This window comes from Macaca thibetana, chromosome 4, assembly GCF_024542745.1.
Source record: "Macaca thibetana thibetana isolate TM-01 chromosome 4, ASM2454274v1, whole genome shotgun sequence".
Taxonomy (NCBI): Eukaryota; Metazoa; Chordata; class Mammalia; order Primates; family Cercopithecidae; genus Macaca; species Macaca thibetana.
Window position 1 is genome coordinate 45,223,102 of NC_065581.1, and position 26,654 is coordinate 45,249,755.

At 54.2% G+C, this 26,654-nt stretch overlaps 2 protein-coding genes across 5 annotated transcripts; one reads left to right on the forward strand and one right to left on the reverse strand.

Moving 5' to 3' along the window:
* On the forward strand, positions 1–8,638 carry TMEM151B (transmembrane protein 151B). Its single transcript, XM_050786936.1, has 3 exons — positions 1–429; positions 2,617–3,057; positions 4,622–8,638. Exons 1-3 carry the CDS (start codon positions 295–297, stop codon positions 5,744–5,746), a joined length of 1,701 nt encoding a protein of 566 aa, XP_050642893.1. The 5' UTR covers positions 1–294; the 3' UTR covers positions 5,747–8,638.
* TCTE1 (t-complex-associated-testis-expressed 1) lies at positions 8,442–26,576 on the reverse strand. Of its 4 annotated transcripts, none has more exons than XM_050786951.1 (5): positions 26,308–26,576; positions 17,067–17,436; positions 15,480–16,048; positions 11,315–11,764; positions 8,442–9,572 (listed from the first exon to the last, which is right to left on the reverse strand). In XM_050786951.1, exons 2-5 carry the CDS (start codon positions 17,341–17,343, stop codon positions 9,363–9,365), a joined length of 1,506 nt encoding a protein of 501 aa, XP_050642908.1. In that variant the 5' UTR covers positions 17,344–17,436; positions 26,308–26,576; the 3' UTR covers positions 8,442–9,362. The 4 variants fall into 4 exon arrangements, with proteins under 4 accessions (XP_050642908.1, XP_050642912.1, XP_050642909.1 ...); XM_050786955.1 differs by having other exon boundaries at positions 26,246–26,321; XM_050786952.1 differs by having other exon boundaries at positions 25,792–26,312.
* Positions 26,577–26,654: the final 78 nt, after the last annotated feature.

The following is a 26,654-nucleotide window of genomic DNA, read 5'->3' on the forward strand; positions in this document are numbered from 1 at the left end:
AGACAAAAGGCGGCGGCGGGAGCGGGCGGGAGGCGGAGCGGCGCCGCGAGGGCCTCAAGGTGACACCCGCCCCCGGCCCCGGCCCCCCCGGCCCGGCCCCCCTAGCCTGCCTCCCACCCCCAACCCCCAGCCCCTTACTCCCGGTGCCCTTTCCGGGCCCCCTCCCCCCGGCGGGGGGTGGGGAGCAGCGAGGGCCCCGCCCCCTCCCGTCCTCTCCCCAGGGCCCGCGCAGGATGCCCCCGGCCCCTGGCAGCCCCCCGGGAGGTCCTGAGCTCGACGCGCCCCCTCTACGCCATGTCCCCCCCTGGCTCGGCTGCGGGAGAGAGCGCCGGCGGCGGCGGCGGCGGCGGTGGCGGCCCCGGAGTCCCGGAGGAGCTCACGGCGGCGGCGGCAGCGGCGGCGGCGGACGAGGGCCCCGCCCGAGAGGAGGTGAGAGTCGAGGGCGCCCCTTCCCCGAGCGCGGCCGCAGCCTGGCCCCCCATCCCCCATCGCACGCGGCCCCCGCCGGTTCCGCCGCAGCGCGGCCGGCGCCCCGCACCCCGAGCCGGCAGCTGCAGCCGCAGTCCGCGCCGCCGCCCCCACCCGGCGGCGGTCCGCGGTGCCGGGGAAGGGGCCGCGCCGGGGGCGGGGCTCAGGGGTCCCGGGCAGGGGGAGGGGCCTAGGGGCGGAGCCTCGCGGACCCTGGGCTTATGAGAGAGGGGGCTAGGCTCTACCGGGGTGGGGACGGTGGCAGGGATCCTGTCTCACAGAGGGGGATGCTACCCTGAAGGCCAGGAAGGGAGACTTGTAGGGGCTACAGAACGAGGAGGGTACCATGGGGAAGTGGTGGTGTTACCTGATCTAGGACCCTAAGGAGGTCAGATGTGTACAGGGGGATCCCCCCTGTGGTCATTGGGAGTGTGTGTGTGGGAGGGGGGGTGTGCACCTCTCACGAGGCTCCTGCTGCTTCCTCATATCCCTAGTTGGGGTCACTAGTCCTCAGTCCTCTGAACCTGAAGACAAAGAGACGGAGGAAAGTACCAAGAGCACCCCCACTCCAGCCTCCCATGCACACTTGTGCACACGCATGCACCCTGCACTAGGGCAGAGGCACACAAGAGGGGATAGGCCTGCAGGTAAAGCCCCTTTCAGAGGTACCCACATGGGGACAAGCGCACAACCAGGTAGGCACACGAAGGGGCCCATGTGTTCATACCTCCTAAGGACAAGGCTCCCCGAAAGGCACATGTACCCTAACCTCCTTGTCCACATGTACTGTGTGCTATTTCCTAGCTCGCCTAACTATCCATACTTCTAGATCCAGGGCTCGATGCCTATTATTGTACCTTCTTTTCCACTCTTTTCCTCTCTTCCCTCTCTTCCCTGGCTGGCCTCTAGGTCAGGCTTGAGGAATTGAGGGGGTAAGTCAGGATCCCAGCAGGCAGCTGTGTGTGTGTGTGTGTGTGTGTGTGTGTGTGGTGGGGGGATGGGTTCCTAAAGCTAGAAAGCAGAGAGGAGGGGTGGGAAAACAGGCCACTACAATAAATCAAACTCAACACTCAATTAGGATGTGGCTGCTGGGGGCCAGCACCACGGTAGGCACCTAGGATGCAAAGAGAATGAAGTGTGGGTCCTCAGGAGTACCCAATCTAGTGGGGAGCCCAACATGTAAACAAATCCTGGGCCAACCCTGGGACAGAATGTGCCAAGTGCTTTAAAAGACAGGCTCCAAGAGAGTACCAAAAATCATTTTCTCTTGACAAATTGCTGGGCTTCAAACGTTGTCCTCGCTACCCTGGTCCCACATCCCCTATGCCTGTCTTCTCCTCAGCCACATGCCTCTGCCCTTCTGGATACCTCCTCCTGGACTGCCTGCTGCTCAGGGACCCCAGCCCCCTCCCTCCCATCCTAGGACAAAGGGAAGGATGTCAGGGCACAGGAGGAAGACTCACAGGGGAACCAGGGTCCAGAACATGGGGAATGAGACAGGGCCTGGGGTTCTCTGGAGGCCCTTCTCCAAAGGAGGTGTTAGGCTAATTGTGAGGGTTAGGGAGGTGGATGGGTCGGAGGGGAGCAGCTCCTCTAGAACCTAGGACTGAAACAAATCTGGAAGTGAGGGCCCCACTTGTTAAGTGGGGAGGTGATGTCAGTGGGTCCCTCCCCCTTTTCTAGAGGACCTGGAAGGGGTCTGGGCTGGGGACCTGCCTTCGCTGATGCCTGTCTGTCTGTCCTCCCCTGTCTTCCCTGTCCACACCTTCTCCTGTTTCATTGCCCTCTTTATGTCTGTCTCTGGACACTCTCTGGGTACCATCCTATCCATCTGTGTTTGCTGCCTGGGCCTCCATCTCTGGCTCTGATCTTTCTCTGCCTCTTGGGGTGTCTCTCTCTGCACTTGCCTGTACTGGCATTCTGGTCCCCTTTCCTATCCTCATGGCTCACTCTGTGTCACTTCCATTTCTACCTCTGGCCCTTGACTTCCATCTTGGTCTCACCTTTTCTTTCCATATCCTTGTTCTCTTTGCTTGTTATTTCTGGTGCTGGCCTCTGCCCCTCCATCCCTGCATCCATCTCTGTGCTGGGTCCTGCCTGCTCTCACTTCCCACTCATCTCGGCCCCTCTCCCTGCCCACCTGAGCAGCAGCGTCCCATCCAGCCCTCTTTCACCAAGTCCCTCTGCCGTGAGTCCCACTGGAAGTGCCTCCTGCTCTCGCTGCTCATGTACGGCTGCCTGGGGGCAGTGGCCTGGTGCCACGTCACCACAGTGACGCGCCTCACCTTCAGCAGCGCCTACCAGGGCAACAGCCTCATGTACCATGACAGCCCCTGCTCCAACGGCTATGTCTACATCCCCCTGGCCTTCCTGCTCATGTTGTACGCCGTCTACCTGGTGGAGTGTTGGCACTGCCAAGCCCGCCATGAGCTGCAGCACCGTGTTGATGTGAGCAGTGTGCGGGAGCGTGTGGGCCGCATGCAGCAAGCCACACCCTGCATCTGGTGGAAGGCCATCAGCTACCACTATGTCCGCCGCACCCGCCAGGTCACCAGATACCGCAACGGAGACGCCTATACCACCACCCAGGTGAGGAGCTGGTGGGGAGTGCAAGACATTCAACATGGGAGGTGGCACTTGGCCCTGCCTTACTCCCTCCCCACCTCCCTGGGGGGAAGGTGGGAGGAGCACAAGGCAGCAGTGAGCTCCCATGAGCATTGCAACAGCAGGGCAATAGCAACAACCATAGTCGTAACAGCAAACAACGACCAGGAGCCAGGCTCTGCTCTAAGTATTTTACACACATCAAATCATTTATTTAACCCTCATAATAACCCTATGAGGTAGGCAGGTATTCCCATTTTGCAGATGAGGAAACTGAGGCCTGGAAAGTTTAAGTAACATGTCTAAGGTCAAATAGGCAGTATGTGGTGGAGATGAGACTCGAGCTCAAGGAATCTGGCTCCAGGATCTGTATACTGTTTAGTGCTTAATGGGTCTATTTGGTGATTAATGGCACAGTGTGGTGGCTCAGGCCTGTAACCTCAGCACTTTGGTGAGGCAGGAGGATCTCTTGAGCCAGGAGTTTGAGACCAGCCTGCCTCGTGGCAACATAGTAACACCCCATCTGTAGAAATAATAAAAAGAAGTAGCTGGTGTGGTGGTATGCACCTGTAGTCCCAGCTACTCAGGAAACTGAGGTGGGAAAATCATTTGAGGCTGGGCAGTTGAGGCTGTAGTGAGCTGTGATCACCACAGTGCAAGACCCCATCTCAAAAAAAAGAAAAAAGAAAAAAAAATTAGTGCTTAATGGTTGGAGATGGCTTCACATGCCCAATATCATAGCATGCTCTACCTATTCAGTGAGGTGACTGCTACCGAGTTCTCTTTCACAGGTATGGACACGTAAACTCAGTGACTTGTCTAAAGTCTGCTGCTCTTAAGTGGTAGTGCTAGGCTCAATCCCAGCTTCCTGGATCTCAAGTTCAAGGGTCTAAGAAGAGGTGGGCGTAGGAAGTCTCACTGGGGGTGGGCAGGTCAATCAGCACTTTGTGGACTCGCCAGGATGAGACATATTGGAGTCCTGGAGGAGACGTTCCCAGATGTAGGCCATCTGTCTTAGTATAAGGATCAACAGACAGAAGCCTGGGGCCGGTGAGAAGCAGGAAGGAGGCTGAGTGATAGCTATAGCCTGAACAGGAAGACTAGAGACAGAGGGGTTCTTTAGGGAGTGCTTCTGGGGAACCCATTTGGAAACACAATTGTAAAAGGGAAGAAAGAAGAAGAGAAGGCTGTTTGTGGTGATGCGGGAGCACTTTGGAAAACAGAGGCAGTGGCAAATGGATCAGGCAAGCCAGAGGGGCAGTTCGTGGCCAGGGCCTGACCCCTAGAAGACGCAGGGTTTAGTTAGAATTTAAATACGCACAGGTGGGGCTGGTTCTAGTCCGGTCCTCACGTCTGATTATGCAGAGGGCGTCAGTTGCTCTGCAACTCGGAAAGATCCTAACCAGCTCCAGCCGGCACCTAAACCAAGACAGACTTAGGGTCCGACCAGGCAACCAGAGCAGCGATGGGGCGGGCGAGGGTGAGTGGGCAGAAGCGGGCACCGCTGACGGGCTCCTCGCGACCCAGCCGCCTGCCCCCCGCGCCGCAGGTCTACCACGAACGCGTCAACACGCACGTGGCGGAGGCCGAGTTCGACTACGCGCGCTGTGGCGTCCGCGACGTGTCCAAGACGCTGGTGGGGCTGGAGGGCGCGCCGGCCACGAGGCTGCGCTTCACCAAGTGCTTCAGTTTCGCCAGCGTGGAGGCCGAGAACGCGTACCTGTGCCAGCGCGCGCGCTTCTTCGCAGAGAACGAGGGCCTGGACGACTACATGGAGGCACGCGAGGGCATGCACCTCAAGAACGTGGACTTCCGTGAGTTCATGGTGGCCTTCCCGGACCCGGCCCGGCCGCCCTGGTACGCCTGCTCCTCGGCCTTCTGGGCCGCGGCGCTGCTCACGCTGTCGTGGCCGCTGCGAGTGCTGGCAGAGTACCGCACGGCTTACGCACACTACCACGTGGAGAAGCTCTTTGGCCTGGAGGGCCCGGGGTCGGCCAGTAGCGCGGGCGGCGGCCTCAGCCCCAGCGACGAGCTGCTGCCCCCGCTCACCCACCGCCTGCCGCGGGTCAACACGGTGGACAGCACGGAGCTCGAGTGGCACATCCGCTCCAACCAGCAGCTGGTGCCCAGCTACTCTGAGGCGGTGCTCATGGACCTGGCGGGGCTCGGGACGCGCTGCGGCGGGGCGAGCGGCGGCTACGCGCCCTCGTGCCGCTACGGCGGGGTAGGCGGCCCGGGCGCGGCGGGCGTGGCTCCCTACCGGCGCAGCTGCGAGCACTGCCAGCGCGCCGTCAGCAGCTCGTCCATCTTCTCGCGCAGTGCCCTGAGCATCTGCGCCAGCCCGCGGGCCGGCCCGGGCCCCGGTGGGGGCGCGGGCTGCGGGGGCAGCCGCTTCTCGCTCGGCCGTCTCTACGGCTCCCGACGCAGCTGCCTGTGGCGCAGCCGCAGCGGGAGCGTCAACGAGGCCAGCTGCCCCACGGAGCAGACGCGGCTGTCCAGCCAGGCCAGCATGGGGGACGACGAGGACGACGACGAGGAGGAGGCCGGGCCTCCGCCGCCCTACCACGACGCCCTCTACTTTCCGGTCCTCATCGTCCACCGGCAGGAGGGGTGTCTGGGCCACAGCCACCGGCCGCTGCACCGCCACGGCTCCTGCGTAGAGACCTCACTGTGACCTCCGTCCCCGGCGTGGCCCGCGCCGCCCTCCCGCCTGCCCCTCGCCGGACTGTGCTCCCTGTGCGACGCAGGGCGAGTCATCACGGTGACTGAGGCCGCGCGGGGGGCAGGGAAAGGGAGGTGAGGGCCGCAAGACAGACCCGGATGGGGCCGAGACCCCTGTCGTCCCTGTACATAAAGAGACCGATGGGTGGGAGGGGGTCGGCTGCTCCCCGAGATCCCCCTGGCAGAGTCATTCTTCCAGCCCCACCCCTGAGTTCCTAAAGGGACACCTCCCTCCTGTCCAGTCCTTCAACAGATCTTCTGACTGTTAGATGACAACCGCACCGTGGGCCCCGCGTTGGGCCTTGTCTGAAGGGAGAGGCCCTGGCGTGCGGCTTGGAGATTTAGAGGCTGTGGAGAAGGGAACTTGGGGTTTTCCTTCTTCCGTGGCCTCACTCCCCTGGGGCCTCTCTCTATGGAGGGAGCAGTGGTTTGGTGACCAGCAGGCTGGATTCCAACTAGCTAATGCATTTAGCGGGTCTGAGGCTGGGGCCAGGTGTCAGCCCCAAGCCTCCATCCAACACCGTGGAAATGTTGCTGCTCTCTTCTTGGCGCTGACCCCAAGATTGGGGTTTCCCTTCTGCCGCTCCTTCCGCTGTTGTTTATCTAACTGGGCCCCCACTCCAGGTCCAGAGGAACTGTGCTCACCGCACGGACGGCACTCATCTCCCGCTCCCTGGTCCTGCAGAGCTGTTGCCAGGGTGCAGTGGGGAGGAGAGTGAAATGTGGAGGGCTGTGTACCTCAGTCCTTTCTCTAAACTCTGCAGCCTCCCGGCAGGGGCCTCCTCACCTGGGTTCTGGGTGTGTACTCCCTTTAGAGAGTGTGAGATACACCCGGGCGGCATTTGTTAAAGCTGGTCAGGGCGAGTGACTAAGGGGAGAGAGCATGACATAGACCTGGGTGACAACGGGGACCTCTGGAAGCAGGTGGGAGTAAGAGAGAAGAGGGTAGTGGAGGGTAGAGGAAAGGACTTCCAAAGGTGGGGTGTCTGTGGGGGCGGTCTTTGCCTCCCTAAACCTGTGCAGAGGAGTGGAGCGTGCTTTTCCCTCAAACACATCTCGGGGGGCTGAGGACGTTGTCACAAGTCCCAACTGGAGAAATAATTCCAATGGCAGGGTCAGAGGCAAGCATTCTCTAAATCTTGCCCAACCCTTCCATCCTCCCCTATCCTATGAGCTGAAGCCCTGCTGTGTGTCCCAGGGTCTTCAAAGGGGCATCCTGCCACCACCCCAGGGTGCTGGCCCCACATCCTGTTCCCCTAAAGCTCTGACACCGCCTTCTCTCCCTGTACGCACCCCACCACCTCCACCCCAGTGTGCTTCAGTGTGCATGTCTGTGACCAGCCCTCCTGCCCTCCCAACTCCCCTGGCTAAAGTCTCCCCAGCAGATTTAGTGCCCAGGGCTTGAGCTCACATTTCAGGCTAGAGAGGATAACCCTTGGGCCACCCACATCTCTCACCCCTGATGCTGCTTACATTCGCCTGAGCCATCAGAACTCCTCCTTCCCCTCCTTCAGCCCCTGTCATCTTCCTCCAGCCCAGCCAGGCCTGCACCACCAACTGTGTGGCCTCCACCTATGCAACATCACCTCTGGCTCCCCTTCCCTTCTTCCTAGGGAGAGGGGCCCAAATTGTGGGGATACCATGGCCCATGGCTTCTAAAGGGTTTAGCTTTACTTTCAGGTAGAGATGGCTGAGTGAGGAGGGAGAAGAGACTAGAGAGAGAGAGGCTTGGGCAGGGGAAACGGCTGCCCACCAGGTTTCCCTGGCAGTAGTGCCCACCTGCCTATCAGCACTGAACCTGCCTGGATCCCGAGTCTGTGCTCCTTGGGGGCCTGGCATTTGGAGCACCCTTCTTTCCTCTGATGGACATCTGTGAGGTACAGGTGGTGAGCTGCGGCCTCAGGCTCCATTTCTTAGCCAGCTGGCACCCGGATGTCATGCTCTGTGTGGGGACAGCCTGGCCACCTCAGGGCTCCAGGGGAGGAGGAACATGGCTCCTCCTCCCTCAGGCCTGTTCCTGAGACAGAGCCTGGTCTCAGAAGAGGGGAAGGGGGACCTCTATTATTATTTTTGCCTGTATTGACCATTTCTGCCTAGGTCGTCTCAGACAGCCTCATCTCCCACACACGCACAGACTTAGAGAGAAACCAATTCTTTGGTCTATTTTCTTGGTAGCTTTATTGATTGCCAGGGAAAACAAAAACCAGAAAATTAATCTCTAAAATTAAACTTTACACTGAATGTTCTTGTTTCTCTAATTAGAACCTCTGCTAGCAGCTGTGGCTATACACACACACACCCTCACACCTACACGTTTGCACTCCGAAACTGTCAGAGGGTGTCAGGCACAGACAGACTCTAGGTTGCCTAGACAGGCATACACATGCAGTCACTCCCAAGCCCCCTTTGGTGCTCTGCTTAGCGTCTGCTTAGTGGAAGGAGTCCCTGGAGAGCAGGCACTCCTGGATTGGGGTTGTAGCCCATGACCTGCCCTTTGGGGACGCAGTTCTGGAGGCTCTGGGCCAATCAGCCTGAGGAGGATGGGGAATGGCGGTCAGCCTGAATCAGTCAGCTAGGTCTCTTGTGGCCCTGGGGGCTGATGTGATTCCTGTAGGTGTGGCCCCAGGGTGGACAGCTACAGAGTGATGGGGACTCATGGAGGGCACCTAGAAGGCTCCATGTGGCCTGGGGACAAGGGCTTGTGGGGTGGGCTGGGCCTGGCTGGGGAGAAGACAGGTCTCTGTCAATTGGGTGCATCACACTGTGGCCTTTTTGTCGTGGATTTAAGCGCAAAGATTGTACAAATCAAACTGGTGGATAATAAAGTTGTGGATGACTCACTGACTTCCTGTCCCAGTGTGGCACTTCTTTCCCTCCCTCCCAGGGAAGCTCTCTGGGGTGGGTGGCAGGAATCGTGTCATCCTTCCCTGGAAGTCGTCATCTACAGCTGCCTCCCCAGAGGAGGCCGCTGGGTCTGAGTCCCTGGTGTCATTTTGTTGTCCCCGTCCCAGGTTGGGGGTTGGGGAAATAGGGGATGGAGTGGCCTATAGAACTGGATCACCTAAAGCAGAGTCAAGCAACAGGGAAATGCATCTACAGGGCTGAGGGTGGCAAAGAGAGCCAGACATAGCTCTGCTGTAGCCAGAGCGCGCGCGCGTGTGTGTGTGTGCGTGTGCGTGTTTGAAGATCAAGGATCTGTTTGGTAGAGAAGAAAATGGTGGGGAGGGGAGTCAGGGAGGCAGGCAGCCCCCGTGGGAGAATCTGGCAGGCAGAGTCCCTCACACACCTCTCTGACTTCCCTATTCCTGGAAGAAGTTGGTCATTTGTGGGGGTTCAGTAATATCCTTTCCCTGGGCACAGGGGCTGGGTTCCTACTGCATACCCTTTCTTCCCCCATGCCAGTCTCCCTTTCCTGCCTCATGTCTCCATCCATACAACCCTTGATCACTCCAAGGATATTCACGGTCCCCCTCCCTGCTCCCTCTGAACCAGAGTGATAGTCTGCAGCAGGCATGGCAGGGGTATGAAATGAGGGACAGGGCTGGGGCCATGATCCAAGTCAGGTCATTTTATCCCACAGAGTTCTCAGGGCCATTGGCAGTGATAGTTGACATGAAGTGGCTGGGATTCAAGGCCCGCTGGCGGGCTGCTTCTCGGTTTGCATAGAGGGCCTGGCCAATGAGGTACTCGCTTTCCTGGGCCACATCTGACAGGCGCAAGTCAAATTCCAGGAGGGTCTTGTTGTCTGACATGCCTTCCAGGAGCTGCTTCCCACCGTCCTGGGAGAAGGGTGCAAAGGAAGGGGTCATATACATCACTACCCAGGATCTGACATACATAACTACACATTTTCATGTAGATGTGACTAAAACATAAAGTTTCACAAAACAATACTTAACCTTTTTGTGATGCATGTTGACCTATTCTTTTCCATTTGAAAAATGGTAGCCAATACCCACTAAATTGATTTCTCAACCCTACTAGCTTGAAAAACATGAATCTCTGGCAATGATGAGAATTCCATTCCTTTGGTTCAGCCATGGGCATGTGGGACAACTCGAATGAGATGCAAGGGGGAAGCTGAGAGGGGGTGGCTTCTGGGAAGGTTCTCCTCACTCCAAAAAGAGAAGAAAAGGGAGCAGGTGTTCTCCTGTTTTCTGCCTCTGGGCATGTCCCTATGTGAGATGTCAGAACTGTGGCAGCCATCTTGGGACCGAGAGAAGCACTAGAGAGGCCTTAGCCACGAGGCTGGGGTGGGCAGAGCAGAGGGTAGCACTGAACCCAGGGGTTTACCAACCCTACAACCCTCTAATTCTGGTTGTGGGAGACACTGAATATTCCTCCTGCTTAAGGCCATTTCTGGTTAAGCTTTTTATTACTTGCAGTCAACAGCACCCCCTCTAGAAAATGTGTGTGTGTGTCTGTGTGTGTGTGTGTGTATGTGTGTGTGTGTGCATGCACATGTGTGTATGTGCCTGTGTAGGTGAGCAAGGTTCTCATGGGGAGGTTTAGCAGAGGGTTCAGTGACCTAACGGAGGGCCCCGCTCAATGGTCATCACAGCTCCAACCCCTGCTGGGTTGGGTGGGCTAGCCCCAATGTGAAAGAATTTCATGTTGGGAGGCAGAATGCCACCATTCTGTGGTTGTGACCCAGCAGTGTGTTGCAAAGTCAATTTAATGGGTCACAGAAGCATTTAAAAATACAATAGAGTAGAATGTAAAGGAAAATATCAGCATATATCACAAGTCATAAATTTCAAAATTATGTTTATGTTGGTGTTCATGTAAATTGCATTTTTTTTTTTTTTTTTGAGATGGAGTCTTGCACTGTCACCCAAGCTGGAGTGCAGTGGCATGATCTTAGCTCACTGCAATCTCTGCCTCCTGGGTTCAAGCAGTTCTCCTGCCTCAGCCTCCCGAGTAGCTGGGGTTACAGGTGCATGCCACCACACTGGGCTAATTGTTGTATTTTTAGTAGAGATGGGGTTTCACCATGTTGGCCAGGCTGGTCTCAAACTCCTGGCCTCATGTGATCCACCCACCTCAGCCTCCCAAAGGGTTGAGATTATACGCGTGAGCCACTGTGCCTGGTCATAAGTTGCATTTCTTACTCTCAGACTTGGTTAAGAAAGTTTGAGAGATACAGTCTATTAGAAAGGACTCAGGCTTTCAATCAATCTTGGATTTGAACCACAGCCTTGCCACTTTCTACTGACTTGATGCCCTTGGGCAATTCATAATCCTCTCTGAGACTTAGTGTTCCATCTAGAAAGTAGGGTTAAATATACTTAGTTATATACTTAAATATATTTAGAGTTAAATACGCTTAGGGTTAATATACAGTTACTTAGGTAACTGTAAGGATTAAAGGAAAAATAATAATCACTGGGATGCACAGTATGTGTGCATACTCGATGCAGTATGTAGTATGTAAAGTCTGTGATCTTCACAATTATCCCACAAGTACTCCTGGCAGTCGGATTCCACACCCACCCTCACAAGCCCAGAGTAGGTGGCTCACCAGCCCGATGTGGTTGCAGGACAGGTTGATGCTGGTGAGTGTGGTGTTGATGGCGAGCACCTGCGACAGGAGTGTGGCGGTGGGTTCAGACAGCTCATTGCCACCGAGGTGCAGTGTGGTGAGGCACTTGTTGGTCTGCAAGGCATGGGCAAGAGCCTGGCCACCCTCATCCTCGATGCAGTTGAGACGTAGGTTGAGGGAAATGAGGTTGGTGTTGTGTGCCAGAGCATGAGCCAGCGACTGGGCACCAGGCGCACGCACCTGGTTGTTGGCCAGGTTGAGCACACGCAGGCGGCTGTGGCTCAGCAGCTTGGCAGCACCTCGTGCACCACGGTCCCCAATGAGGTTGTGTGACAAGTCCAGCTCCTCAAGGACTGGGTGGTCCAGAAGACTTCGAATTATGATGCGTGCTTTGTCATCATCCACCTTGCTTCGGGTCAGCTTGAAGATCTGTGGGCAGGCAGAGGGTCTATGGCACCTGCCAGCCAGGGATAATCAGCCTGCCCACCTAGATCTTTGGCAAACTTGGCTCACCTAGTGTTGGCCACCTGGCTAGGTCATGGAGGGGGCCAGGCCTACCAGCATGGCAGAGTAGTGTAGAATTGGTGGCAGGTAGCAGGGAGGAAAGATCACTGTTTATTGAGCAATTACTACATGCTTGGCTCTTTCTTTTTTCTTTCTTTCTTCCTTTTTTTTTTTTTTTGATGGAGTCTCGCTCTGTCACCTAGGCTGGAGTGCAGTGGCACGATCTCGGCTCACTGCAAGCTCCGCCTTGCGGGTTCACACCATTCTCCTGCCTCAGCCTCCCGAGTAGCTGGGACTACAGGCGCCCGCCACCACACCTGGCTAATTTTTTGTATTTTTAGTAGAGACGGGGTTTTACTGTGTTAGCCAGGATGGTCTTGATCTCCTGACCTCGTGATCCACCTGCCTCGGCCTCCCACAACGCTGGGATTACAGGCACGAGCCACTACGCCTGGCCGCTTGGGTCTTTCATAACCATTATCTCTAACCTTCAGCATCTCAGTGAAGAAGAGAAAGTTCTCTCCATTTTGCAGATAGAAAATGGAGGTTTACATTATTTCCCCAGAGTAATACAGTGATTGAAGCAGTGGAGACAGGTTTGGAATCCAAGCCTGCCTGAGGCCTCAGCCGCTCACTGCATCCTCCTCTGCCAGCCAAGATCCACCAGGGCAAGGAGAGGACCTCTTTGAAGGAGGTTGCCAGGGCAAGAACCAGGGAGAAAGTGGGGAGGTGGAGAAGCAGGAAAAGGATGAGATAAAGGAATGAAGGAAAGGGGATGGGGCTGGCAGTATGAATATTGTCCATGGGAGCCTCTCCCCCTCACCTTCCTGCTGGCTTGTCCTGCTCCTCTCTCTCCCTTGAGACCTCTGAGTGTCTGACCTCTCTCTCCCTACCCTTCAGTTCACTCCTCTTTATGCTCCTCTTACCCAGCTGAGTCTTTTGTGTCTCTTCTCTTTTCATTGCATCTCTCTGGCAAAGCCCTACCCTGGATCAGCCCCACTCTCTATTTTCTGCATGCCTGTGCGCAAACAACTGACAAAATAGAAAACATCAGCTGACGGGACTGGTTGCTATCACTGGAACCACCAATAGGCTTGTAACGCTGCATGCCAATCTAACTATATTTCTCTGGCCAAAATACCTGCCTATAATCTACAACAACGATTTCAGCTTTTTGCAGCCTCCTCATAATTCAGGGGCCTCCTTGCTGAGCTCCCTCTTTCAGCAGGTGAACTCTCCTCTTGCCTTCCCAGCCATTGAATGGGAACCTGTCATTTTCCTGATACCAAGCACTGACTTATTGGTCTATGAACCCGTGCCTCTCTTCTACATTCATCCCCTTTCTTGCAACTGGATGGAACCTTACACTGGTTTTAAACATGTGTGAGTTATTCTGAAGGAACCCAAAGCTCTCATCTGTTATGGCTGTACCTTTCCCCCTTCACAGCCAAGTTCTTGAAAGAGCTGATCACAGCCACCCATTCCTCACTTCCCACTCTCCCCAGACACCACTGCTATCTGGCCTCTGTTCCTGCCACTCCACTGAAATAGCTCCCCCTCGGTGACCTCCACGTTCACTAAATCCAGTCCTCAGCTCTATTCCACCCCGTTGCTCACTCCCTCTACTTGAAACATACCCCTCCCTTGCTCTGTGACACAATGCCATGTCCCCCATTTCCTCCTCCCTCTGGCTTCCTGGCAAGCTCTTCTTCCACTAAGACCACATGCCAGGCCTCTCCTTGTCTTGCTTTTGGCTCTCCCCTGTGAGACTCCATCCAAATCCAGGGCTGCAACTGCCACCTTCATGAAGACGGCATACATTTCCACATTCAACTCAGACCTCTCATCTGAGCTTCGGACCCTCTACCCGACTAACAAAATGACCCCTTCTTTGAGATGCCTCTAACTGAAACTTACACTCTTCTCCCTCAAAACCGATCCTCTTCCCACATTCCCTGTCTCTGCAAATGGCCCCTCCAGCCATCCAGCCTCACAAGCCAGACGTCTTGCACCTCACCTCCTTCTCCTTCCTTCTCCTTCAGATCCTCCCTATGCCAGTGTGGCCCATGCATGCCAGACACATGTCTGCCTAAATATGTCTTGACTCTCTCCACTCCTCTGAGACTCCACAGACACTACCCTCGCTGAAATGACCCTCACCCTCACCTGGATTTGGCAATGATCTCCTAGGTAATCTGCACGTCCACTGCTACCCTGCCCAGGCCATCATCCCTCACAGACGGAGTGACCTTTTCACGTGTGAAATCCAGTAATGGTACCTACCTTTTTGCCTAAAACACTTGGATGGTGTCCCAGAGCTCCTAAGGATAAAGACAGCCTCCTGGACAAGGCCTCCTTTACCCAGCAAGGCTGACCACCTCATACTCTGTGCCTGCCACACAGTCTTCTCTTTCTCTTTGAGCTGGCCATGTTCACTCTGCCCATAGAGCCTGTATGCACTGCTTCCTCTGCCTGGAATGTTCCTCCCTCTGAGACTATAACTCCTACTCCTCCTTCTAATCTCTATGTAAGTGACATTTGTTCAGGGAAGCCTTCCCCTGCAAGGTCAAATGCTCCTTTATAATCTCTCATAAGAGTATCTCTTCTTTGTGGCATTCATCACAATTCAGGGGTACCAGAAAAAAGTACAGGATGCCCAGTTAAATATAAATTTCAGATAAATAAGAATGCCCCATGGAATATTCAGGACATATACTAAAAATTATTTGCTCTTTATCTGAAATTCAAACTTTTTGGAGATGGTCTCATTTTGTAATCCAGGCTGGAGTGCAGTGGTGTGATTGCAGGTCACTGCAGGCTTGAACTCCTAGGCTCAAGGCATTCTCCTACCTCAGCCTCCTCAGTCGCTGGAAGACTACAGGTGTGAGCCACCGTGCCTGGACCTGAAATTCACATTTAACTGGATGTCCTGTATTTCCATTTGCTAAATCTGGCAACCCTATTCTAGTATCAATTTTATGTTTATATGATTGATAATTAGTGCCTTTATCCCATCAAGAGAGTTAGCTACAGAGGGCACAAATGGCACAATCTTGCTCATCCTTGAATCTTCAGCACCTAGGACAGGGCCTGGAGTGCATATGTTTGTTCAATGAAACAAACTGGTGAACTGGAAGAGCAGCACCTTGTTCATCTCTACACCCCCAGAACTGTGTATCTTGGTGCAGGGTGCAGGCGCGGTGGCTCAAGCCTGTAATCCCAGCACTTTGGGAGGCCGAGACGGGAGGATCACGAGGTCAGGAGATCGAGACCATCCTGGCTAACCCGGTGAAACCCCGTCTCTACTAAAAAATACAAAAAAAAACTAGCCGGGCGAGGTGGCGGGCGCCTGTAGTCCCAGCTACTCGGGAGGCTGAGGCAGGAGAATGGCGTGGACCCGGGAGGCGGAGCTTGCAGTGAGCTGAGATCCGGCCACTGCACTCCAGCCTGGGCGACAGAGCGAGACTCCGTCTCAAAAAAACAAACAAACAAACAAAAAACAAACAAACAAAAAAAAAACACTTGGCCAATGAAAGAGAAGGAAATGGGAAGAAGGTAACAATAGAGGAGGAAGAGGAGGGGAGAGGGAATCTGAGAGATGTGGAGGAGGGGTGGGGGGAAGGCTGGGAGCAGACAGTACCTTGAGGGTGTGGCACGCCTTGATGGCGGCTGCCAAGGAGTGGCAGTCGCGGTAGGTGAAGAGGAAGAGATTCCACTCGAAATTCATGCCGCAGTCCTTGACATCGTACACCAGGTCCAGCTCCTCCAGGTGGCTCAGGCCAGCTACCAGATCGCCCAGTTGATAGTGGTCAACGGTGGGCTCCTCCATCTCTCCCTCGCTGCCTGAGTCCGACTGGTCGCCTGGCCGGAGCTGGGCCGGGATCTGCACCGGCGGAAGGAACTGATCGACGTGGACCCTGCGCACATAATTCCTGCAGAGGGGCAGCAGGTCGAGGATCACCGCGGGGTCCGTGGTGCCTGGGATAAAGTGCTTTAGCAGGTTCTCCAGGTGCCGCTCGAAGAACATGCGTTTCCAGCTGCCGCCATGGTGGGCCACGTGGCACACAGGCCAGCGCTGCATGCAGCAGCGGAGCCAGTAGTTCTCATTGTCTATCAGGTTGGCGGTCACAGCCAGTGGTAGGTCAGGGGATAGGTGGTTCAGGACCTTCTGCTGGTGTTCTGGGAGCATCTGCTTCAGGATAGGGTTATCTTTGGGAACAGAGGAAGGAAAGCATGGGGTCACAGGGTTGGGGGACACCTCAACATGATGCCTCAGGCTGGGCCTGCCTGGGAGCACCAGGCAAAGGGAAGACCCTTCCCTGCTTAGGGGATAGACAGCCTCTCCTCTCAGGGGAGATCAGGGGGAGGGTGGGACACCAGCCTTTAGCTTTGGGATGTTCCCTGCCTGAAGGGGGACATCTCAGCATCTGTTCTCAGGGAGCTCCCAGACTGAGGAAGACTCTCAGGTCCAACTCTCAATTATCACCTGGTCTGATGGGGAATACAATTCCTGAGGTGAGAGGCTTCCAATCTTATTTGATTCATCCATTTCAAAACAAGTAATTTTTTGAGCACCCACTATGTGCCAGAAACTGGAGGTACCACTATGAGAGACTACTATGTCCCACGTGCTGGAGATAAAAGAGTAAGCAAAACAGGGCTCTTCCCTTTTGGAGTTTACATCCAGTGAGGGGAGGCTGACAATAAACAAGTAAAATGAGTGAGACTGGGTGACAATAGTTGCTGGAGATGAAATAACGGCCCTGTCCTCAGACAGCGCTCCATCTGGTAGGAGAGGCTGGCAACCCATCTTTGGAAAGGATCCATATTACAGAGCACAAAATATGGAACAAACCAAGAGACCTTACATGGCATGGAAGACTCCATCAGAGTGGAGGGTGGTTCACTTGGGAAGGCTTTCTGGAGAAGGAAGTAGATATGGCTCAGGCTGAGTTTTGTTGGAGAGAGTGGAAAAGGCAAGGAGAGGGCAGAGGCATGGAGGGTGCAGTGTGGGTGGGAGCCTGGTGGGATCCGCCAGTGGGAACAGAAGGAGAAACTGCCTTGGCCCTGGGTGGAAGGGAAGTGTTGAGTAGGTATGAGGATGCCATACGGGAGAGCAGGGGCTGCCCCAGGACCCAGGTTCTGCAGTCTTGGCTCCAGAGAGTCCCCACCCACCTTGCCCCACTCTTGGCCTTCTTCTTCCCACCCAAAGCAGGGACAGACTCACTCTGGAAGTTCCTGATGATGTGCTGAATGCAGAGCTCTGTGAGGAGGGGCACGATGGCCAGTGACCACTCAGGATCCTCAGCAATGATCCGGCGCATCCGATGGAAATTGGCCCCAGGATGTGGGTTTCTGGACTTTGCAGAGACTGGTGTGATTGAAGGCTTTGAGGGCTGTGGGCCTGTGCTTGAAGTGTGTCCGCCAGTGGAGGACTTGTCCTGGGTGGAGACTGAGGAGTGGCTGGGGTCCAACAATGCTGATGTTGTTACGGTCTCCTGCATGCTGGAGGCTGGTAATGTAGGGGCGGGTGGCCCCTGGATGGCCTTATGACAAGAAACTTCTCAGACTGGCAGGTCCTTGATACAGGTAGGGATCTGGAGCAAAAGGAAGAGGTAGTGGTGTTACTTTGGAGGGTCTTGGTGGGCATTTACTAAGAGAGGTGGTACAGAATAGTGCTTAAGGATCAGTCCCTGGAGTGAAGCAGATCCAGGTACACATCCACTGGTTATCTGTGTGACCTCGGGCAAGTTACTGAACCTCTCTGAATTTCAGATGCTGCCTCTTAGAAATGAAGGTCGCAGTTCCAGTAGGATTATTTGGAGGAGTGGATAAAATAATGCATCCAAAGGGCATAATATATTATCTGACACATGAAACTAGCAAGGAGCAGCCCAAAATTTTAGATAATAGCTCTATAGCAATTACAGTAATTGCTCTGTGCCAGACAATCTTTTTAGTTCTTTATGCCTATTAATTCATGTGTCCTCAGAAAAACCTTTTTCAGAAAAGCCTTTTTCAGATAGGCACTTGTATTATTCCCATTTTTCTGCTGGGAAACTAAAGCACAGAGAGGCGAATTGACTTGCCCAATGTCATGCAGCTTAGAAATATTACGGGTGGGTTTAAATTCAGTCTGTCAAATTCATGCTCTGAACCCTACATTGGACTGGCCCTCTGAGGGTGAGGGGTGTATATTGCCAAAAGACAGGTATAATAAAGAGCCATTCAACTCAAAACAGGACCCTGCACTAAGTATTTTATAGAACAGCAACTGCCTGATCCGTAGGATGGGGTTGAGAACAGCTCTGGCCAACAGAAATATAATGCAAGCCAAAATGCAAGCCACATATGCTATTTTAATTTCTTTAGTGCCCACATTTTAAAAAGTAAGGAGAAACAAGGCTGGGCGTGGTGGCTCATGCCTGTAATCCCAGCACATTGGGAGGCCAAGGTGGGTGGGTCACTTGAGGTCAGGAATTCGAGACCAGCCTGGCCAAACATGGTGAAATCCCATTTCTACTAAAAATACACAAATTAGCCGGGCATGGTGGTAGGCGCCTGTAGTCCCAGCTACTCGGAAGGCTGAGGCATGAGAATCACTTAAACCTGGAGGGCAGAGGTTGCAGTGAGCCAAGATTGCGCTACTGCACTCCAGCCTGGGTGATAGAGTAAAACTCTGTCTCAAAAAAAAAAAAAAAAAAAAAAAAAAAGTAAAGAGAAACAGGTGACATTAGTAGTTTTTTTTTTTTTTTTTTTTTTTTTTTTCTGTCTTGCTCTTGTTGCCCACGCTGGAATGCAATGGTGCGATTTTGGCTCACTGCAACCTCCACCTCTTGGGTTCAAGTGATTCTCCTGCCTCAGCCTCCCAGGTAGCTGGGATTACAGGTGCCCGCCACCACACCCAGCTAATTTTTGTATTTTTTTTTTTTTTGAGATGGAGTCTTGCTCTGTTGCCCAGGCTGGAGTGCAGTGGCCAGATCTCAGCTCACTGCAAGCTCCGCCTCCCGGGTTCACGCCATTCTCCCACCTCACCCTCCTGAGTAGCTGGGACTACAGGCGTCCGCCACCTCGCCCGGCTAGTTTTTTGTATTTTTTAGTAGAGACGGGGTTTCACCATGTTCGCCAGGATGGTCTCGATCTCCTGACCTCGTGATCCGCCCATCTCGGCCTCCCAAAGTGCTGGGATTACAGGCTTGAGCCACCGCGCCCGGCCCAATTTTTGTATTTTTAGTAGAGATTGGGTTTCACCATGTTGGCCAGGCTGGTCTCGAACTCCTGACCTCAAGTGATCCACCCGCCTCAGCCTCCCAAAGTACTGGGATTACAGGCGTGAACCACAGTGCCTGACCATGAAATTAATTTTATATTTAGCCCAGTATGTCTAAAATGTTATTTATCATATAATCAATATAAAATTATTAATGAGATATTTTATATACTATGTTTTCATATGAAGTCTTCAAAATCTGATGGCTCAATGGGCACATTAAGCCTGTGGCTACCGTTTTGGAAAGTGCAGGTTGAGAGAGAAAGGAGAGGGGAAAGAGACCCATGCCCTGACGAGGGTGCCCGCAGCCTCCTCTCCTCCTTCCCACTGAGAGCTCAAGCTCCAGGTCCCTTCCCTTCCATCTCCCCATCCAGTCTGCCTCTAGCTCTTCCAGCCTCCCAGCATTCCAGACAGCAGCGGGCAGGCGTGGGAGGCGAGAAGGTAGCTAAATCTGGGGCTGAAGACAGAAGACAGAGGATGTGTCTTGGTCCGGGGACCCTCCCCCATTTGCCCATTCCTGTACCCTTGCACTCCTGCCCTGAGATCTGCAGGAGGAAATGGGGCTGCTGGCACTTAGCTCCTCCTCCAGGCAGTTTCCCATCAGATGTGCACCCTGACGACTCAGTGCACTGGGTAGTGGCCGGTGGGAGGGAACACTCTGAACCAGCAAAGGCGTCCTTGGCAGAGGGAGGGACCAGATGGTGCTCCCCAGCCTGCCAGGCATCTCAAGGAGGAAAAGCCTGGTTGAGAGGCAGGTGGCGGGGAGAGGGATAGTGCAGGAAAGATATCTAGGTATTGTGACATCCCTTATGCAAATCAAATGCAAATTCACACACAGATTGTGTCCAGAATTGTGGAATAACCAGATCGTGCTTTTTGACTAATGGCCTCTCAGAGTGTAGGGCTGGAGGGGGTTGTTGCTTAGCGGTACCTGCTGACTTTGCATCTCTGACTTTGCCAGTTATGTGCTTTGTGACCTTGGCCAAGTTACTTAACCTATCTGAGCTTCAGTTTCTTATCTGTGAAACTGGATAATAATATCTTCCTACATGGGCTGTAGTGGAGATCCCCCTGAGATAATGGTCGGTTAATATTGATCATTGTAAAGAATATAGGAGGGGTATGTGGATAATGAAGGTACTATGAGGGGCAGGGGTCTGAGGCTGGAGAGAACACATCCTGGAGACCCGCTTCTTGAATGCTGACCTGAGATGGTATCTTTGGATGAGTGCAGTGTTTCTGAGGTCCTTCCCTATTTCCAGGATCTATGTGAAGGGCAAGGAGGCAGGGTGGTGTTGAGGGCTCATAGACAGCACAACAGAGACAATGGAGGAAGGTCAGAGGCAACAGACTAGACCAACTCCTGCTTGGTTTTGGCCTAAAACATTCTATAATTTCCCTTGGTCCCAGATATGTCCCTGGACACCCATGGGCCACACCCAGGGAGCAGGACCAGGCTTGGCAGGGGGAGCCCCAGGTTGCTGGTATGCATTGCCCTGGAGTTGGCTCTTTAGTCATTCCTCACAGCACCATCCAGCCTCAGCATCCTGGCAGGCAGTCCCTTCTCCTTCTTCTCCTGGGGAGCCACACCTGGGAAACCCCACCCGGGGCCAGGCGGGATGCCTCTGCAATGAGGTCACTCTAGTCCCACCGCCTAGCACCTCACTTTCAGGACCTGGAGTTCTTCCTGCCATCTGGTCCTAATTGCTCTTGCTGCTGTTTCGTGCCTGCAGCCCGCCTCTGGGCATGACACAGCAGGACCCATCGGGGCATGTTCCAGGGCCCTGAATCAACTTCTCAGAAGGAAGGGGCAGGGCCTCGCTCCAAATCACATGGCTGCCGTGTGCATGGCTGGTATAAAAATGAGCCCCTGCCACCTTCAGCGTTTACAGGATCATCCATACCACAAGGCAGGCAAATGCTGAAAAAATTAACTGCGTAAGATCAGAGTGGATAATTTTCATTTAATCATCTCTTGATTTTTAAAAAATGGATATCGCAAAAATATTTTGGCAGGCAAATTATTACCAGACACAGAAGATTCTTCTAAGGAGTGTTCTAAAAAACACGTAGTTCTAAGTGTTTTTTAAAAATCTACTTTTAAAACTAACAAAATAGAAAACACAGTATATTTAAAAGGATAACGAGCAAAACGAACTCCTTGCTGCCCCGCTATCACTGTTATGAGGAGGATATGCAGTGTGGCTCCTCCCTCGGCAGGCCACGTTCTGACCCCTGCCCTTGGGGGCCACCCTTTGGTGTGCCACTCTCTTGGCTCTCCTCCTACTTTCCGACCATTCTTTTTCCAAAAGTCTTCACCACAGACTTCTCTCCCTCTGCCCATCCCCCATGTGCCAAGGTCCCTCAGAATTCTGCCCTGGTCGTCCACTCATTCCTGCTGATGGACTCTAGCTTTCACCTCTTCCAGGTGGGGTTTCCTAACTGTGACGTCCCAGAGAAGCAGAGGGTACTGCTTACCAGGATGGTGAGGCTGCGGGGTGGTGGTGTGAGTAATGACAGACTCTCCTACATCTGCATTCCAGACTCAAGTCCACTGGGATGCTGCCTAGGTCCCTCAAACTCAATCCATCCAGATGCTGGCACCAGAAGCCAGGGAGTCACTTCTCTTCCAGCCCTCCCACCCCACCCCACCATCTAGTTACTGATTCAGTTCTGCCTCCCACCCAGGCAGCCTCTCCTTTCCTGCTGCCGCCTTAGCTCAGGGCCTCAGTGTCTGTCTGGATCACAGCATCAGCTGTTGGGCATGTAGTCTCTGGCATCCAGTCTGGTTCTCTCACATCCAGCCTTCACACAGCCGTTGTGGCAGGCTCCTTGTAAGCCCTCTAGCGGCTCATCACTGCTTACGGTAAAATCCAGCCTCCTCACCTTGGTGTGTGAGGCCCTCCGTGGCTGGACACCTTGTTAGAAATAAGCTCCTCTTTGCATCTGGGACATTGCAGCCCAGTTCATGCTGCCAAGCCCTTGCTCAAATTGTTCCCTCTGAAATGCTTTTCCCACCATCTCAGCCAGAGAAAGGGACAATCACTGGTCTTCTGAGTCTGAGCTCAAGCACCACTTCCTCTCTGAAGGCGAGGTGCTTCTTTGTCCCTGATGCCACAAAACAACCCCTCCCATTGTCAGACCCCATCTTTCCAGTACCTGCATCACTCCAGGGACCTGACTGCCCACCCTCTCACCACACCCACACTAGACTGTGAGCTGCTCGAGGTGTAGGGGCTGTCTCCTCCTCAGTTTTGTTTCCAATTCCTAGCCCAGTGGTAGGTCTGCTTTAGGCGAGGTAGCTGGTGTTTGGGGCTGCTCCACTGGCTTCTGATAATAGATTCTGGCCAACAGGAGTATCCTGTTGGTCAGGGCAACTTGTTTGGGGGTGGCTATCTGATATAAGCCAATCAGAGTCCTTCTTGAGATTTGTCCAAGTGGAGGGAGACAGAAGGACATGTGTCCTTGAAGGATCTGGATCTCCTGCTGCTGGAAGTCATTTCTCTCCACACTTACAAGGTCTGTTTGCAGCAGGAGGGAATCAAGCCTGGGGGAGAGTAGCAGAAACGAAAGACCCAGACAGCATCCTGGTATCTTCGATCCCCATGCCTAGTCCCGGAGGCTCCCAGAGCTGTCTGGCTCCTTGGCAGTGCCTTCAGCTCTGAGAGCTAAGTTGGCAGCCTTCTAATAAGTCCCTTTGCCAAAGCTAAGAGTTGGGTTTCTACTCCTTCTGACCAAAAGGTCCTGCCCCATTTTGACCAAAAGGCTCACTGTTTGGTGAGTGAAATTATGGGAAAAATCCTAAATCAGTAGATGAAAGAGTTCAAAGGGATAGCTGAGAAGGGCCAAAGGCCCCCAGGTTATTACTCACAGGACCTGATTCACTCCTGTGGCCTCTTCCTCTCCTGACTACATTGAGCCTCTAGTCTCACATTCCATGTCTCCAGGGCTGGGACAGTATCAGCACCTTACAACTGTCCAGCACTTAACAGTTGCAAGGTCCTTTCAAGGTCCTTTCAGAACTATCCTCTCAGGAAAAAAAAAAAAAAAAAAAAAAAAAAAAAAAAGGCTGGGTGTGGTGGCTCACACCTGTAATCCTAGCACTTTGGGAGGCCAAGGCAGGAGGATTGCTTGGGGCCAAGAATTCAAGACCAACCTGGCCAACATAGCGAGATGCCATCTCTAAAAAAGAAAAAAAGTCTCATGTGACTCTTCAACCACCCTATAATGGAGCTAGGATGGGCTTCCTTATCCCTATTTTACAGATGAAGAAACAAGGAAACAGGAAATGACTGGCCCTAAAACACCTATGAGAGCCGGGGCCAGCATCTGAGGGCAGGTCTCCTCCTCTAGTCACAATACACTACCCCTCCACAGTCACTCAGTATGTCCCCTTCCCCTGGCTGTTCCTGCCCTCCACTAGGAAAGAAGAAAGAATATTCTTGCTCCTTGGAAAGTGGGGAGGGCCTCCCTGGGCTGAGAGCACGCCCAGGCCTTTGGTACTTTACTATGGGAATTTCAGGGCCCTAATGTACAGTTTTCATCCCTGTTAGGGTAAATGCATTTTCCCCCTAAATGAAACAAAATTTAATATTTTCATCAGGGCAGTCCTGGAGGTGGCTGAAGGGTCACCTTCCTCTCTGGAGCTTTCCTTCCCTGGGGAACCTGTTGGGTCAGTCAGAGAATCCCAGAGTTTGAAGACTAGGAGCACGTTCAAGACGCCAGTCTTGAACATGGGCAGGGCAGGAATCCTGACATTCCAGAGAGGTCAGGGCCACCAGGAGTGGGTATGTCTTGTGCCACCACCTGGTGTCCCCATCCAAGGATGTGCTGTGCTCTCAGAGGGGGAAAGTGGGGACACATGCAGTGGACTTTCACTTCTCTGGGGCCTGCCTTTACCAGCTTGTTTGGCTTCACATGGCTGTGTCTCTAACCTGGTACCACAGTCCCTAGGGAAGGGACAATCCTCCTCCCCTGGGCCCCTACTGTGCATCCTCAGGACCAGGGTCCAGGGTCCTGAAATCACACACAGGGAACAACATCCATACCAGGCCATTAACTCAAAGGACCGGGTGTGAAGGACTGCTCTTTCCATGCCCAAGCACGTGTAATAGAAAGTGACAAGATGCTCCAGTTTGGCCAGAGTTGTCCTCATTTCTGATGGCTTGAATCTGGTGGACAGGTGTTCTGGGAACGATACCCTTGGCTATATATAGCTATGATTTATTGAGAGCTCTAGGCCTTCAATGGCATGTACATAGCAGGAGGCAGGACAGCAGCTGGCTAAGTACTCAGGAGTTGAGCTGCTGCCTCAAGTCAAATCTCCACAGTGCCCCCCACTATCTGTGCAACCTTGGGCAGGTCCCCGCTTGCCTCAGTTTCTTCATCTATAATGTGAGGACAGTACTTAATAGTACCTATTTCATAGGATTACCCAGAAGATTAAGGTGTTAATGTGTGTGAGACATTTCGTATAGTGCTGGGCCCAGAGCCAGCACTCAAGATGTGTGTTAGATATAGTGAAGATGCTAGATGGCTTACTTACATAATTTCATTAAATTCTGAAATTAATTATTGAGGATTATTATTTAACACTATTGTCCCTGTTTCACAAATGAAGAAACTGAAACTTAGAAAGCTTAAGTAACTTACTAAATGTCACTAGCTAGTAAGTGGAGAAGCTGAGGTTTTAGTTTGTGTCTGTCTAATGCTCTTACTTCCATGAGATGCTGGGGTTGCTTATAAATTGCTCCCAACTCAGTCATTCACAGCACTTTTCCAGTGAGTCTCCCACTTTCTCCAGCTCATGAGCTCTCTTGTTCACCAACACGGAGCCCAGGGTTATCCCCTTGGTGCTGACCTAAATAGTCCAGGCTCCCTCTTCCAGTTCACTGCTGGGCACAGAAGCCTTCTGCAAGGCTGGACCACTGCCTGCATCCTTTGGAGGGCCGGAGGAGCCCAACGGAGTGCTGCAGAGTACTGCTCTCCTGCCCCTGGCACATTCCCTCCACAGGAAGTCTCCGGTCTTCTCCATCCTTCCTCAGGTCCCCAGCTAAATCTAACCATTCTGGGCAGGAACTCCTTCAACCTGCCCTAATGGGAACACGAGGAAGATGCTGTAGGGGAGCATTCTCACCTTCTTGTGCATCACAGTCCTGGTCCTCAACTGTCCTTACCTCCCTTCCTCTTAGCCGAGAAGAGGAGACACCCAGTTCTCTTTGGGCAGACAGCACCTCTGTGCCTGGGACACTTCCCCAGGAGCTGGCTCTGCACCCACTGCTCTGACTGCCTTCTTAGCCACTCCCATCCCAGATCCCCTCAGGAGAGCCCTCGTCTGTCCTCAGGACTCTCGGCTTTTGTCTACACCCACCTCCATTTCTTTCATGCCCACCATGTATTACTTTGGGGTAAGTCACTCCCAAGTTGGGAATTCCATTTATGGAAGGGCAAAAAACTTTCTCCAACCGGGCCTCGGCCCGCGTACTTGGACTTGGGCTGGGTGAAACCGCCAGTTCACTTACCACAGCCCCCGGGCTGGCCTCCTCCCAACTCCTGACCACTCAGGTCTGTTGTCTCAAAAGGGACTCCAGCGGTTCTGCTCCCACCCCTCCTTACCTTCAGCTCAGACACCCTAGCAGGGAAGCTCAGCTGCAAAGGCCACGGGGTCCCTCCCCCATCCTACCTGGGGTGTAGAGGCGCTGGTTTCTCCTTGGTAACCCAGGAAAACCAGCAGTGCAGTGGGAGGGAGGGAGATGCGGAAGCAAGCTTCTGGACACGCGGGAGGGATTACAACCCTCGGGTGCTGGGAACAGGGACGGCCTTTCGCAGAAGGCTGGGGCCCCAGGGCTTGGGACCGCTCTCCTCCACGCCCTACGGATGCCCCATTTTCCCCCTCTTCTTCCCATAGTTCCTCCGCTCGCCTCACTCGGATACCCAGCCCCGGGCCAGACGGTCTGCAGACAGTGACTGTGGTGGGGAGGAGGCGCGGGGCGTCCTCGCATGGAGGGCGTGGGGTCTCCTGTGGGTACGGACCGGCGCTTCCCCGCCACAGAAAACGGAACCCAGGCAATGGCCGCCTGTGGGCTTCTGGCCGGTGTGGGCAGAGGACGCTAGAGGGGCTCCCGGGCCCAGCTGACCTGAGCGGGCCCCGATAAGGGAGACCGGGGCTGTGTGTCCCCACTCCCCGAGGTCGCCTCACCCGCTTCGGGAGCCTCGGCGCTCGCCTCACACAGAGTCCCGCGCGCCGGCGCCGGTCATTGTCGTTGGGGACGCCCCGTGTTGCTAGGAGCGGGCCGGGCCGGGCCGGGAGGACCAGTGCGCCGCGGTTCAGAGGAGGGGGGGCTGCTGCTTCCTTGGCTGCAGCTGCGCGCCGGCAAGCGGCTCACTCGCGCGCAGGGTGGCGAGGCCAGCCCTTCGGACGGTTCCGTGGAAGCGGCCGCTTTGGGGGTAGTGGGACCGTGGCCTTGAGCTATGCCCTGTGCTTCCGTGGGACGTGTCTAGGAACGGGTGGGCTTTCTGCGGGAGGCGGAGGTCGGGCAGGCTGCT

What these genes read in the sequence shown, in the direction of transcription:
- TMEM151B (XM_050786936.1), top strand. Translation starts at nt 295, where the DNA reads ATGTCCCCCCCTGGCTCGGCTGCGGGAGAGAGCGCCGGCGGCGGCGGC. An exon ending in AGGGCCCCGCCCGAGAGGAG is followed by an intron (nt 430 to 2,616) that starts GTGAGAGTCGAG and finishes CCACCTGAGCAG; the next exon opens with CAGCGTCCCATCCAGCCCTC. An exon ending in ACGCCTATACCACCACCCAG is followed by an intron (nt 3,058 to 4,621) that starts GTGAGGAGCTGG and finishes CCCGCGCCGCAG; the next exon opens with GTCTACCACGAACGCGTCAA.
- TCTE1 (XM_050786951.1), bottom strand. Translation starts at nt 17,343, where the DNA reads ATGCAGGAGACCGTAACAACATCAGCATTGTTGGACCCCAGCCACTCC. An exon ending in CATCATCAGGAACTTCCAGA is followed by an intron (nt 16,049 to 17,066) that starts GTGAGTCTGTCC and finishes CTGTTCCCAAAG; the next exon opens with ATAACCCTATCCTGAAGCAG. An exon ending in AGGCGTGCCACACCCTCAAG is followed by an intron (nt 11,765 to 15,479) that starts GTACTGTCTGCT and finishes GCCTGCCCACAG; the next exon opens with ATCTTCAAGCTGACCCGAAG.